Source organism: Penaeus chinensis, chromosome 37 (genome assembly GCF_019202785.1).
Source record: "Penaeus chinensis breed Huanghai No. 1 chromosome 37, ASM1920278v2, whole genome shotgun sequence".
Lineage (NCBI taxonomy): Eukaryota > Metazoa > Arthropoda > Malacostraca > Decapoda > Penaeidae > Penaeus > Penaeus chinensis.
Genome location: NC_061855.1, coordinates 14536174 through 14546173, shown reverse-complemented (window position 1 = coordinate 14546173; position 10000 = coordinate 14536174). Strand labels below are relative to the sequence as shown.

Here is a 10000-nt window from a genome sequence, read left to right as displayed (position 1 = left end):
GCGCGAACTCTGCAACCAGCTGTCGGACAAGATCTCGCTCAGGGACCAGTTCGGCTTCTCGCTCTACATCGCGCTCTTCGATAAGGTAGGGTGGTGTGTGGGTCATCATACTTCATGATTCAACTGTTTTCCTGAGAGGCAGATCATAGTGATACAAACTCGCACTTCACGAGACCAGCACATTCCTCCTTTCCTCAGTTCCGTGCGCGTGCTGTATTTCCCATTCCTCAAACTTCGTCTCATTTGACGTCATCACAATATACCCATAACTCATACCTTTAAAAGCTCGTCCTTTTCGCCATCGCCATCGTCCTCACCCCGACCCTGCCTCCTCCTGCAGGTGTCGTCCCTGGGCAGCGGCGGCGACCACGTGATGGACGCCATCAGCCAGTGCGAGCAGTACGCGAAGGAGCAGGGTGCGCAGGAGAGGAACGCCCCCTGGAGGCTCTTCTTCAGGAAGGAGATCTTCGCCCCGTGGCACGACCCCACCGAGGACCCCGTCGCCACCAACCTCATCTACCAGCAGGTGAGCAGCTCCTTTCGAACCGCGTTTCAATTGAATATCTTCTGCGAGATAATGGGAATAATATTCTGATATCATTACAATATGGTTGATTGATCGATAGAATCATACATTTGAATTAGCTTTTTACACTGGAATTATAACCTTGCCAAAAATAAACAATAACGAAATAAGCAACACCAAACCGTGGAACAACTCAAAACCAAGTCGCCCCCTTCCCGCTCCCCCCCAGGTGGTCCGCGGCGTGAAGTTCGGCGAGTACCGCTGCGACAAGGACGAGGACTTGGCCATGATCGCGGCGCAGCAGTACTACATCGAGAGCGGCAACGACCTCAACACCGACCGCCTCTTCAACAACCTGCCCAGCTACATCCCAGATTACTGCGTCTCCTCGGGCGATAAGGCGATCGACCGCTGGGCCGGCCTCGTCGTCGCCGCCTTCAGGAAGAGCTACTACGTCAAGGAGCGCGTCCAGGCCCTCAGGGTCAAGGAGGACGTCGTGAGCTACGCCAAGTTCAAGTGGCCGCTGCTCTTCTCCAGGTTCTACGAGGCCTTTAGGTGAGTCCTTGCGAGGGTAGGGACACGGGGAGTGGAGGGAGGACGAGAAAAAGGAAGAAGGGAAGAGGGATGAAAAGATAAGAGGAGAGGAGGAAAGAGAGGGAAAACAGAGATAGCAGTAGGGGGGGAAGAAGCAGGAGAGGGGCGGAAGGACAGAGTTGAAGGAGGTTAATAAGAACCTGGCCTCGTGAGCTGAGACGGTGAAGAGGAGGGATCGAAGAAAAGGGAAAGGGGGAAGAGAGGTAAAGGAGGGAGGGAGAAGATAGGAGGTTATATGAGTTGGTAAGGGAAAGAATAAGGAACCGAATAAAGGAAGAAAGGGGTGCAAAGGAGGTGGGGGAATGGGAGGAAAAGGAGGGTAATAAGGAGAGGTTAGAGATGAAAGATTTCAAGAGAAGGGGGAACACGTTGGAAATTGAAGGAAGAGAAAGGAGAGGTAGAAAGAAAAGGTAGCGGTAAAGAAGGGAAGAGGGAAGAGAAAGGGGAGATAATTGAGGGAGTGGGTGAGAAAAGAGTATGCTCATGAATCACACACAGCCACGAGAGTCGGCCAAAACCACATACAGTTTGCGGGTTGCCATAACCAGGCGAATCACACGAGAAATACCTCACTCATTTCTCATCAAAAACGTCACTCGTTGCTCTTCCCATGCCCCCCCAAAAATAAAAGAAACCAACTACATCCTCTTTTCGAAACAAACAACCTCTATGAAAGTCATTCTTCTCAAACCAAAAAATAAATTTAAAAAATGAGATTACAAAGCCTCTTCCTGGAAACCCCCCACAGATACTCCGGCCCCAACCTGCCCAAGAACGACGTGATCATCGCCGTGAACTGGACGGGCGTATACGTGGTGGACGACCAGGAGCAGGTCCTCCTCGAGCTCTCCTTCCCCGAGATCACCACCGTCTCCTGTAGCAAGACGCAGAAGGTGTACACGCAGACGTTCACGCTGTCCACCGTCCGGGGCGAGGAGTTCACGTTCCAGTCGCCCAACAGCGAGGACATCCGGGACCTCGTCGTCTACTTCCTCGAGGGCCTCAAGAAGAGGTCCAAGTTCGTCATCGCGCTCCAGGACTACAAGGCGCCGGGTGAGGAGCGATTTTTTTCCCTTCTTCTTCTTTTGGAAGATGGGTGTTCCTTTTTTAAGGGAATCGCTGTTTTGTGAAATAGTTTGTAGATATTCGTTTTTTTTCTCCTCTTTCCTTCTCGGAGCTGTAATATTGTTCTTTGAATAACCAATAAAGTCAACCGACTATGCAGTAAATAAAGAACATTACAAATAACAAATAAAAATGTTTTTTAATAAAGTTCAACGATTTTTTAAAACTGAAATTACTAATCAAATCTCCCTCCCTCCCTCCCTCCTGCAGGCGAGAACTCCTCCTTCCTGACCTTCAGCAAGGGCGACCTGATCCTGCTGGAGGAGGACTCTTCCGGCGAGACCGTCATGAACGCGGGCTGGTGCGTGGGGCGCTGCGAGAGGACGACCGAGCGCGGAGACTTCCCGGCCGAGACTGTCTACGTGCTGCCCGCCGTCACCAAGCCGCCGCCGGACATCCTGGTGGGTGGAGCGCGCGCCTTCAGGGGGATTTTTCGATCCGTTTTCTTTCGTTCGTTCTTTCTTTCATCCTTTTTTTTCTTTCGTTCGTTCTTTCTTTCTTTCTGTTGATGATTCTTTATCTATTTCGTTCTTTCTTTCCTTTAGTTAATTATTTCCTCTTTTATTTCTTTCTTATTTTTCTCTTTTGTTCTTTCTTTTTTTTACTCTCATTCATTCTTTCTTTCTTTTGATTTTCGTTATTTTTCCTTTCTTTGTTTCTTTCTGTTTCTTTCGAGGGGCAGGTGCGTTTTTTTAGGATTTGGTTGATATTGTTGGAAGAACATTTTGTTACGAGATCGAGTTCTTTATTGGGGTGTAGTAAGGTTATTGTTATAGTTTGACTTATTTCGATGTTTTTCTTGCGCGTGTTTCTCTTCTCTGTTCTAGATAAACAAAATAGATAGGTTTATGGGTAGGTTAACTAAGTATAATTTGTTTTATTTGATTTAACTATTTTTTTCGAGTCACATATTGCAGAAGCACTCACCCCCTTCTCCCCCTCCCCCAGGCCCTGTTCACCGCCGAGGGAGCGGAGCACGGCCGGAAACTGTTCACTCCGCAGGTGAACGGCTCGGACACCCACGAGAAGCCTCACACGCTGGAGGAGTACGCGCTCGACCACTTCAGGTAAGGTGGAGGAGCCCGGGGATGAGGCGGTCCGTTTTCTTAGTATCTTATGTTGTTATCTGGTATTGCTTGATGATGATAGATTCATAGAAAGATATAAAGAGGTTGCCACGTAGATATGGCTGTAAAACCGTTTTGTTTTCCCAACCAGACCGCCACCAAAACGTACGGTCTCGCGCGCCATCACGCTGACGTCTGCGCGGCGGCCGGCGAGCGAGTGCCTGTGGAAGTACTCGCGCGACCCCATCAAGCAGCCGCTGCTCAAGAAGCTGCTGCACAAGGAGGAGCTCGCTCAAGAGGCCGTCTACGCCTTCAACGCCATCCTCAAATACATGGGCGACCTCCCCTCCAGGAGGAACCGCCAGGGCAACGACCTCACCGACCAAATCTTCGACGGCCCGCTTAAGCATGTGAGTTCGACCAACAGGGTCTGTGGGGCTTTGAAGGGCGCGGGAAGGTTCAGGGAAGGTCCTAAAACGTACTAGGCGAGTCCTATAGGTTGTGAACGGGCGCTAAAGAATTCTAGAATGGTCTTAGAGGCGCTAAGAGGTTTTAGACAAATGCTAAATGATTGTAGGAAATCTTTGAGGTGTTGAGTTCTACAAAGAGTTTTATTTTCTTTCACCTTAAAACGAGCTATGAAAATTTTGCAGGTTCCAAGAATTTCTTAGCAGAAAAAAAATATATATATATATTTTAAAAGGTAATAAGAGTTTCTGAGATGGAGTAAAAAAAGATCAGACAGAAGAATGACTTAGCTAGTTTATTGAGGATATTTTTTTTTTTTTTTTTTTTTCATTTTGATATATTCCTTCACTTCATCGCATGTTCTGCAAATTCATCACAAACCCCTTTTCTCGCCGCCCACCACAGGAGATCCTGCGAGACGAGATCTACTGCCAGGTGATGAAACAGCTGACAGACAACAGGAACAGAATCAGCGAGGAGCGAGGATGGGAGCTCATGTGGCTGGCGACGGGGCTCTTCGCATGCTCGCAGAACCTCATTAAGGTTTGCATTTTTTTTCGATGCAGGAAGTTTGCATGTAGGTGTGAGCGATTTGGAGAGGCAAAGAGGAAGCTGAAGTGGAATTTATGTTTGTGTATGCATTTTGGATACCGCTCATGTAAGAGAAAGAATAATAATAAAGTAAAATCTAAATAATTCGTAACTTCACGGACTCTGAGCAACCACCCAACCAAACCACATGTAATACAAGACCAGCATCCTCTCTTTTCTTTCTCCTCTGATCCCCACCACTTTTATCAGCCCTCCTTCACTCGCCTCTTTCCATTCCGATCAGGAGCTGACCCAGTTCTTGAGGACGCGACGCCACCCCATCGCCCAGGACTCCCTCCACCGGCTGCAGAAGACGCTGAAGCAGGGGCAGAGGAAGTACCCGCCGCACCAGGTGGAGGTCGAGGCCATCCATCACAAGACCACGCAGATCTTCCATAAGGTGAGATGTTTGTTGATTTAGTTTATTACTTTCTTTGGTATGGATATTTTAGACTTTTAGCACGAAATTACTCGTATCAGACCAGGACTAAAGATTAATTCAAATTCCCGTCGCCTCCCTCCACTTCCCTCGTTTCTCTTGTCTCCCTTCTCCCGCCTTTCGCTTCCACCTCCCGCTTCCCCCCCCTCCCCTTCTTTCCCTCTGTTTCCCTCTTCCTTCATCCTTTCTCTACTTGACTTGCATCTCCCCGACCGCCCCCACTCCCTTCTCACCCTATTCTCCTTCTCTCTCCCTTTCCTCTCTCCCTCCTTCCACTTCCCCTCTAACCCGCCCCTCTCCCCCATCCCCTTCCCCTTCCCTCCCCCTCCGCCTCCCTCCTCCCTCTTCCCCCGCAGGTCTACTTCCCCGACGACACTGACGAGGCCTTCGAGGTGGACTCCTCGACGCGCGCCAAGGACTTCTGCGCCTCCATCGCCCACCGCCTCAACCTCAAGAGCTCCGAAGGCTTCTCGCTCTTCGTCAAGATCGCCGACAAGGTGATCTCCGTGCCCGAGGGAGACTTCTTCTTCGACTTCGTGCGCCACCTCACCGACTGGATCAAGAAGGCGCGGCCCTCCAGGGACGGTGAGGGACCATTTTATTCCCTTTTCATCTCTTCTGTTTTTTTTATGTTTTTTTCTCGCTCAGGAACGGTCAGAGTCATTGATATTATGTTTAAATGCTCACGGATTTTCTTTTTCTTTCTTTCTTTTTTCTAGGAAATTTACATTTGCTGTTTTTTCTTCTTTTTCATGGACGCTCCGCTCTCTCCTCCCCCAGGCACGACGCCGCACTTCACGTACCAGGTGTTCTTCATGAAGAAGCTGTGGACGAACACGGTGCCCGGGAAGGACCGCAACGCCGACATCATCTTCCACTTCCACCAGGAGCTTCCCAAACTCCTTAGAGGCAAGTTATTGTTTTTTAAATGATATTTGTGTTTTTATTTCGTTATGTGATTGTTAATCGCATCTTCCTTTTCTGGAACTTCACCCAATTTTTCATTATTTATCTATATATTTGTCGACTCGTTCATTAATCATGAATTAACCATTTATTTGCTTGTTTATTCATTCATCCTTTTCTTAACAGGTTATCACAGATGCACGAAGGACGAAGCAGCCCGGCTCGCGGCGCTTGTCTACCGAGTGCGTTTCGGCGAGAGCAAGCAGGAACTCGCCCATATTCCGTAAGACTTCCTTTAATTATTCTCTTGTTATTTGTGTTCTGTAACGATTTTATTGTTAACGTTTTTATGATTGTTTAGTAAAGCTACTTTCGCTAGGGGGAATAATGATTATATGTTCTGTATTTAAGAGTGGAGATAGTGATTCGTTTTTGTCAATATTATCGTTACCAATACTATTACCATCTGACCGCAGAACAATGCTGAGGGACCTGATTCCCGCCGACCTGGCCAAAGCCCAGAGCACCAACGAATGGAAGCGCGTCGTCGTACAGCACTACAACAATGACGCAGGTAACAGGGGCTGCTTAGTGTATGTTCCAGGGGGTTTGTGTTTATCACTTGTTGAATTTGTATTACTTTTTAGGTTCATTGGTTTTATGGTGGTTATCGATTGTATGTTTATGATTTGTGAAAATTATACGTTGTATTTATTTGTGAGTTTATATTAATGGGTTGATTCCAACAGTCGTTTAGTTCACATTTTACGTTAAGTGATTCATTATTTGGTGGATTTTTAAATATTGGTTCAAACTAACGAACCCCCTCCCCCTCCGCCCCCTCAACCATCTCCCCAACGTCCGCCCCGCCCCCACTCAACCTCACTAACCCCCCCCCCCCCTCCACGCCCCCAGGCATGAGCCCCGAGGAAGCCAAGATCGCGTTCCTGAAGGTGATCTACCGCTGGCCCACCTTCGGCTCGGCCTTCTTCGAGGTCAAGCAGACGACGGACCCCAACTACCCCGAGCACCTCCTCATCGCCATCAACAAGCAGGGCGTCTCGCTCATACATCCTGTTTCGAAGGTGGGGTTTTATTGTTAATTTATCTTCTTTCTTTTTTTTTTTTTTTTTTTTTTTTTGATTTAGGGTTTGTTAGGATGATTTGATTAATGGTTAATGGTTATAACAAAAAATTGTGCTAGTTATCAAATGTTATAAAGCATTAAGGTATAATATTGTGGCGAAAAGGGTAAACATGAGTTAACGAGAAGGATAAGTGGACAGCAGAAGGGGATGGAGAAGAGAAGGATAAGGGATGGAATTAGTAAAATAATAATAATAATAATAATAATAATAATAATAATAACAATAGTAATACTAATAATAAAGGCAGTAAGGTTCTCTCCCCGTTACAATATTCTGAAAACGGATCCTCCTTGCACATACACTGACTCTCGCCCTCCGTGCCCCCCACAGGAAATCCTCGTGACCAACCCGTTCACCAGAATCAGCAACTGGTCCTCGGGCAACACGTACTTCCACATGACCATCGGCAACCTGGTCCGGGGCTCCAAGCTGCTGTGCGAGACTTCCCTAGGCTACAAGATGGACGACCTGCTGACGTCATACATCTCCCTCATGTTGACCAATATGAATAAACAAAAGACTCTCAGGCTCAAATAGGACATGGGGAGAGTTAGGATAATTAATTATTAGGGTTGATGTTAATTTTTTTTTTTTCAAAGAAAAATATGAACACTTTTTAAATTGTCGTAGGAAAGTTGATATTTTGTATTTCAATTTATCCCTGTAGCAATTAACCAAGAAAAAAGTATTATTGGGTTTGGTCATATATGCATACATGCATTGTGTTTATATATGCACACCCATAGGCATACACTCTTTTATAAGAAAACTTGATTTTCTACTTTCAAAAAAAAGGCTTCCAGATTTTAAAGTCTAGTGAAAAAAAAACCTTATTCCTGCCATTACACTTTTCTGTTGTGCAATGTACAACCTTTCTTCCACATTTAGTATGCAAAATTCGAATAAAAATATTATGAGAAAATACAGCAGTGGTAGTATTTTTCAAATAAAAATACTTATTTTTTTAAAGAAAAAAAAACACACGTTTTAGCCTTTAAAGCATACTATTGTGATCTTTTATTGTGAAATTGTTGACGCTATTTTTCTGTATCTCTAGAGGATGGGAGGTCTTGATCTATGTTATTTTTTCTGCTCCGTAAGTAAAAATCTAGATCTTTCATAAAGATAAATTAGAATGCAATTTGCTCAGAAACAGATTAGGAAATAGATTCTCCAAAGGCATATTAAGAATATTTGGCAATACCTCTCTTACGCAAAGTGATATTGTATTGTTTCTGCTTGACTATCTGCTCTCCCAAGTAGCTTTAATTTTTTGAATCGTTATATGCATATATATATACATATATATATGTATGTTTGTATGTATGCATTAAAGAATGTCACTCACTCGAAGGATTGTGCTAAAAAATCATAAGGTCCTTGTTACAAACAAGACTTTTAAAATATGTATTAGGTAATCGTTCCCCTTTAAGTACTTTCGTAAGCAGATTTAGTCACCGAGAGCTGGACTAAGAGAGAGAGAGAGAGAGAGACTTGGCTCACACAAATAATGTTTTTCAAATCATAAATTTCTGATTGTTCTTTAGGTAACATTTAAGGTTTATTTTTATTTGCTAAGTAAATATATATATACATATACATATATAAATATGGTTAGCTATATATTATAGTTTATTCTGATGAAAGGCACAATTAAGCATTTTAGATTTTTTCTTGTTTGTAGCCTAATAAAATGTATTGATTTCCAACATGGGTATATTATTATTTTTCTTTTTTTAATATAAAACTATTTTCTTTGTTATAATTGTACATTGGAAATTTTACAATTCCAATTCGGCAAAGATGGTTTTTGTAAGGCGTTTACAGATTCCTGGTGTTATTTATGAATGCTGTACATACTGTTTATTGGTTTTATATATTAAGGCAATTCTCTTCCAATAGAATAATCATTGCAGATGAAGTTTCATTTACGTTTATTTTTTTTTTCCCAGACCTTCTATTGTTTTATATCATGTCTGTCTACAAACTGAACTGTTTAATTCTATGGAGGATATATAGATATCACGTTCTGTGTATTCTTTTCCTTTAGTAGAAGTGTTAGATTTTTTTTGTTAGTTGGATTATTATTTGACGAAGTTTGTGCATGCATTTTATTTTTTGTTTATTCATGTTTCTTTTCCTTTCAATATTTTTATTTTCTTTTTTATATCATCACGTGGTATTCGGATTCATATCCCATTTGATTTCACTACTTCAGTTTCATTCTGTCATTATAAGTGATGGACTTGATTTATTCACAGTCTAAATAAAAAGGCATGCAATTTAGTTGGTTTTTGTTTTGTTTTTCCTTATCATTTCTTAATTTCAGCTTGCACAAAAAAATCTAAGCTTTAAGAACAGTTCGTAATTAATGTAAAAGTTTACTAGTATTACTCACTATATGTAACCCTATTATACTGGAAGATTTTAAACCCGATTACTATAATCACAGTCACCTATTTGAGACTTGAATTCTTTATTAAGTACAACATTGCATGGAAAGTAGCTATTATTAATCAACATATAAGGTAATTTAGCGACCCATTCAAAATTAACCGATAGGGTGAGGTTTAGGGGAGAAGCCCCGTGTGGATGGTTAATGGTTAATGGTTAATGGTTAAAAGCAAAATAAATGTGCTAGACATCTAAGGTCATGTAGCACTATAGTTAATGTTAGTGAAGGGTGGTTGGGTTAGTGATTAGTTGTTAAAGCTGGGTTAAGGAATTGGTGAGTGAATGGGTTAGGGTCGGGTGGGGTAATGTAAAGGGGTTAGAACAAGTGAAGGATATATATGCGTTTGAGGAAGGAAAAACAGGTTGTCAAAGCAGAAAGTGTGAGATTCTGTAAGGATGTCTGATAGGTTGGGATGTCTATATAGGGAGGATAGGTGAGGGAAAGTAGGTGAGTGGAACGTTTATTCTGTCTGCTGCGGGTAGTGCGGGGAGGGAGAGGGGAAGATGTTGGGGCTGTAGTAGAGATTGGAGTGTCTGGATTTAGGATGGCAAAAGAATTTGACTGGGTAGAGATTGGAGTGTCTAGATTTAGGATGGCAAAATAATTTGACCGGGGAAGGTAGGAGGTAGAAGAGGGGAAGTTAGATGGAGGGGGGTTGGGTTTAGGAAAGGGTGTAGGAGC

At 43.6% G+C, this 10000-nt stretch overlaps 1 protein-coding gene across 7 annotated transcripts in view; it reads left to right on the top strand.

Moving 5' to 3' along the window:
* LOC125045244 (myosin-VIIa-like) overlaps positions 1-9150 on the top strand; it is a 76373-nt gene extending 67223 nt beyond the window's left edge. For all 7 annotated transcript variants that reach the window (XM_047642427.1, XM_047642428.1, XM_047642425.1 and 4 more), the window contains 15 exons: positions 1-85; positions 341-526; positions 756-1081; positions 1869-2173; positions 2456-2646; positions 3194-3312; positions 3464-3722; positions 4186-4323; positions 4616-4771; positions 5167-5395; positions 5591-5719; positions 5903-5999; positions 6193-6290; positions 6632-6801; positions 7195-9150. The exon at positions 1-85 is cut by the window's left edge and continues 89 nt beyond it. In XM_047642427.1, the coding sequence (XP_047498383.1) occupies positions 1-85; positions 341-526; positions 756-1081; positions 1869-2173; positions 2456-2646; positions 3194-3312; positions 3464-3722; positions 4186-4323; positions 4616-4771; positions 5167-5395; positions 5591-5719; positions 5903-5999; positions 6193-6290; positions 6632-6801; positions 7195-7401 (2695 nt within the window). In that variant the 3' untranslated portion in view covers positions 7402-9150. The remainder of the gene's footprint in view (positions 86-340; positions 527-755; positions 1082-1868; positions 2174-2455; positions 2647-3193; positions 3313-3463; positions 3723-4185; positions 4324-4615; positions 4772-5166; positions 5396-5590; positions 5720-5902; positions 6000-6192; positions 6291-6631; positions 6802-7194) is intronic.
* Positions 9151-10000: the final 850 nt, after the last annotated feature.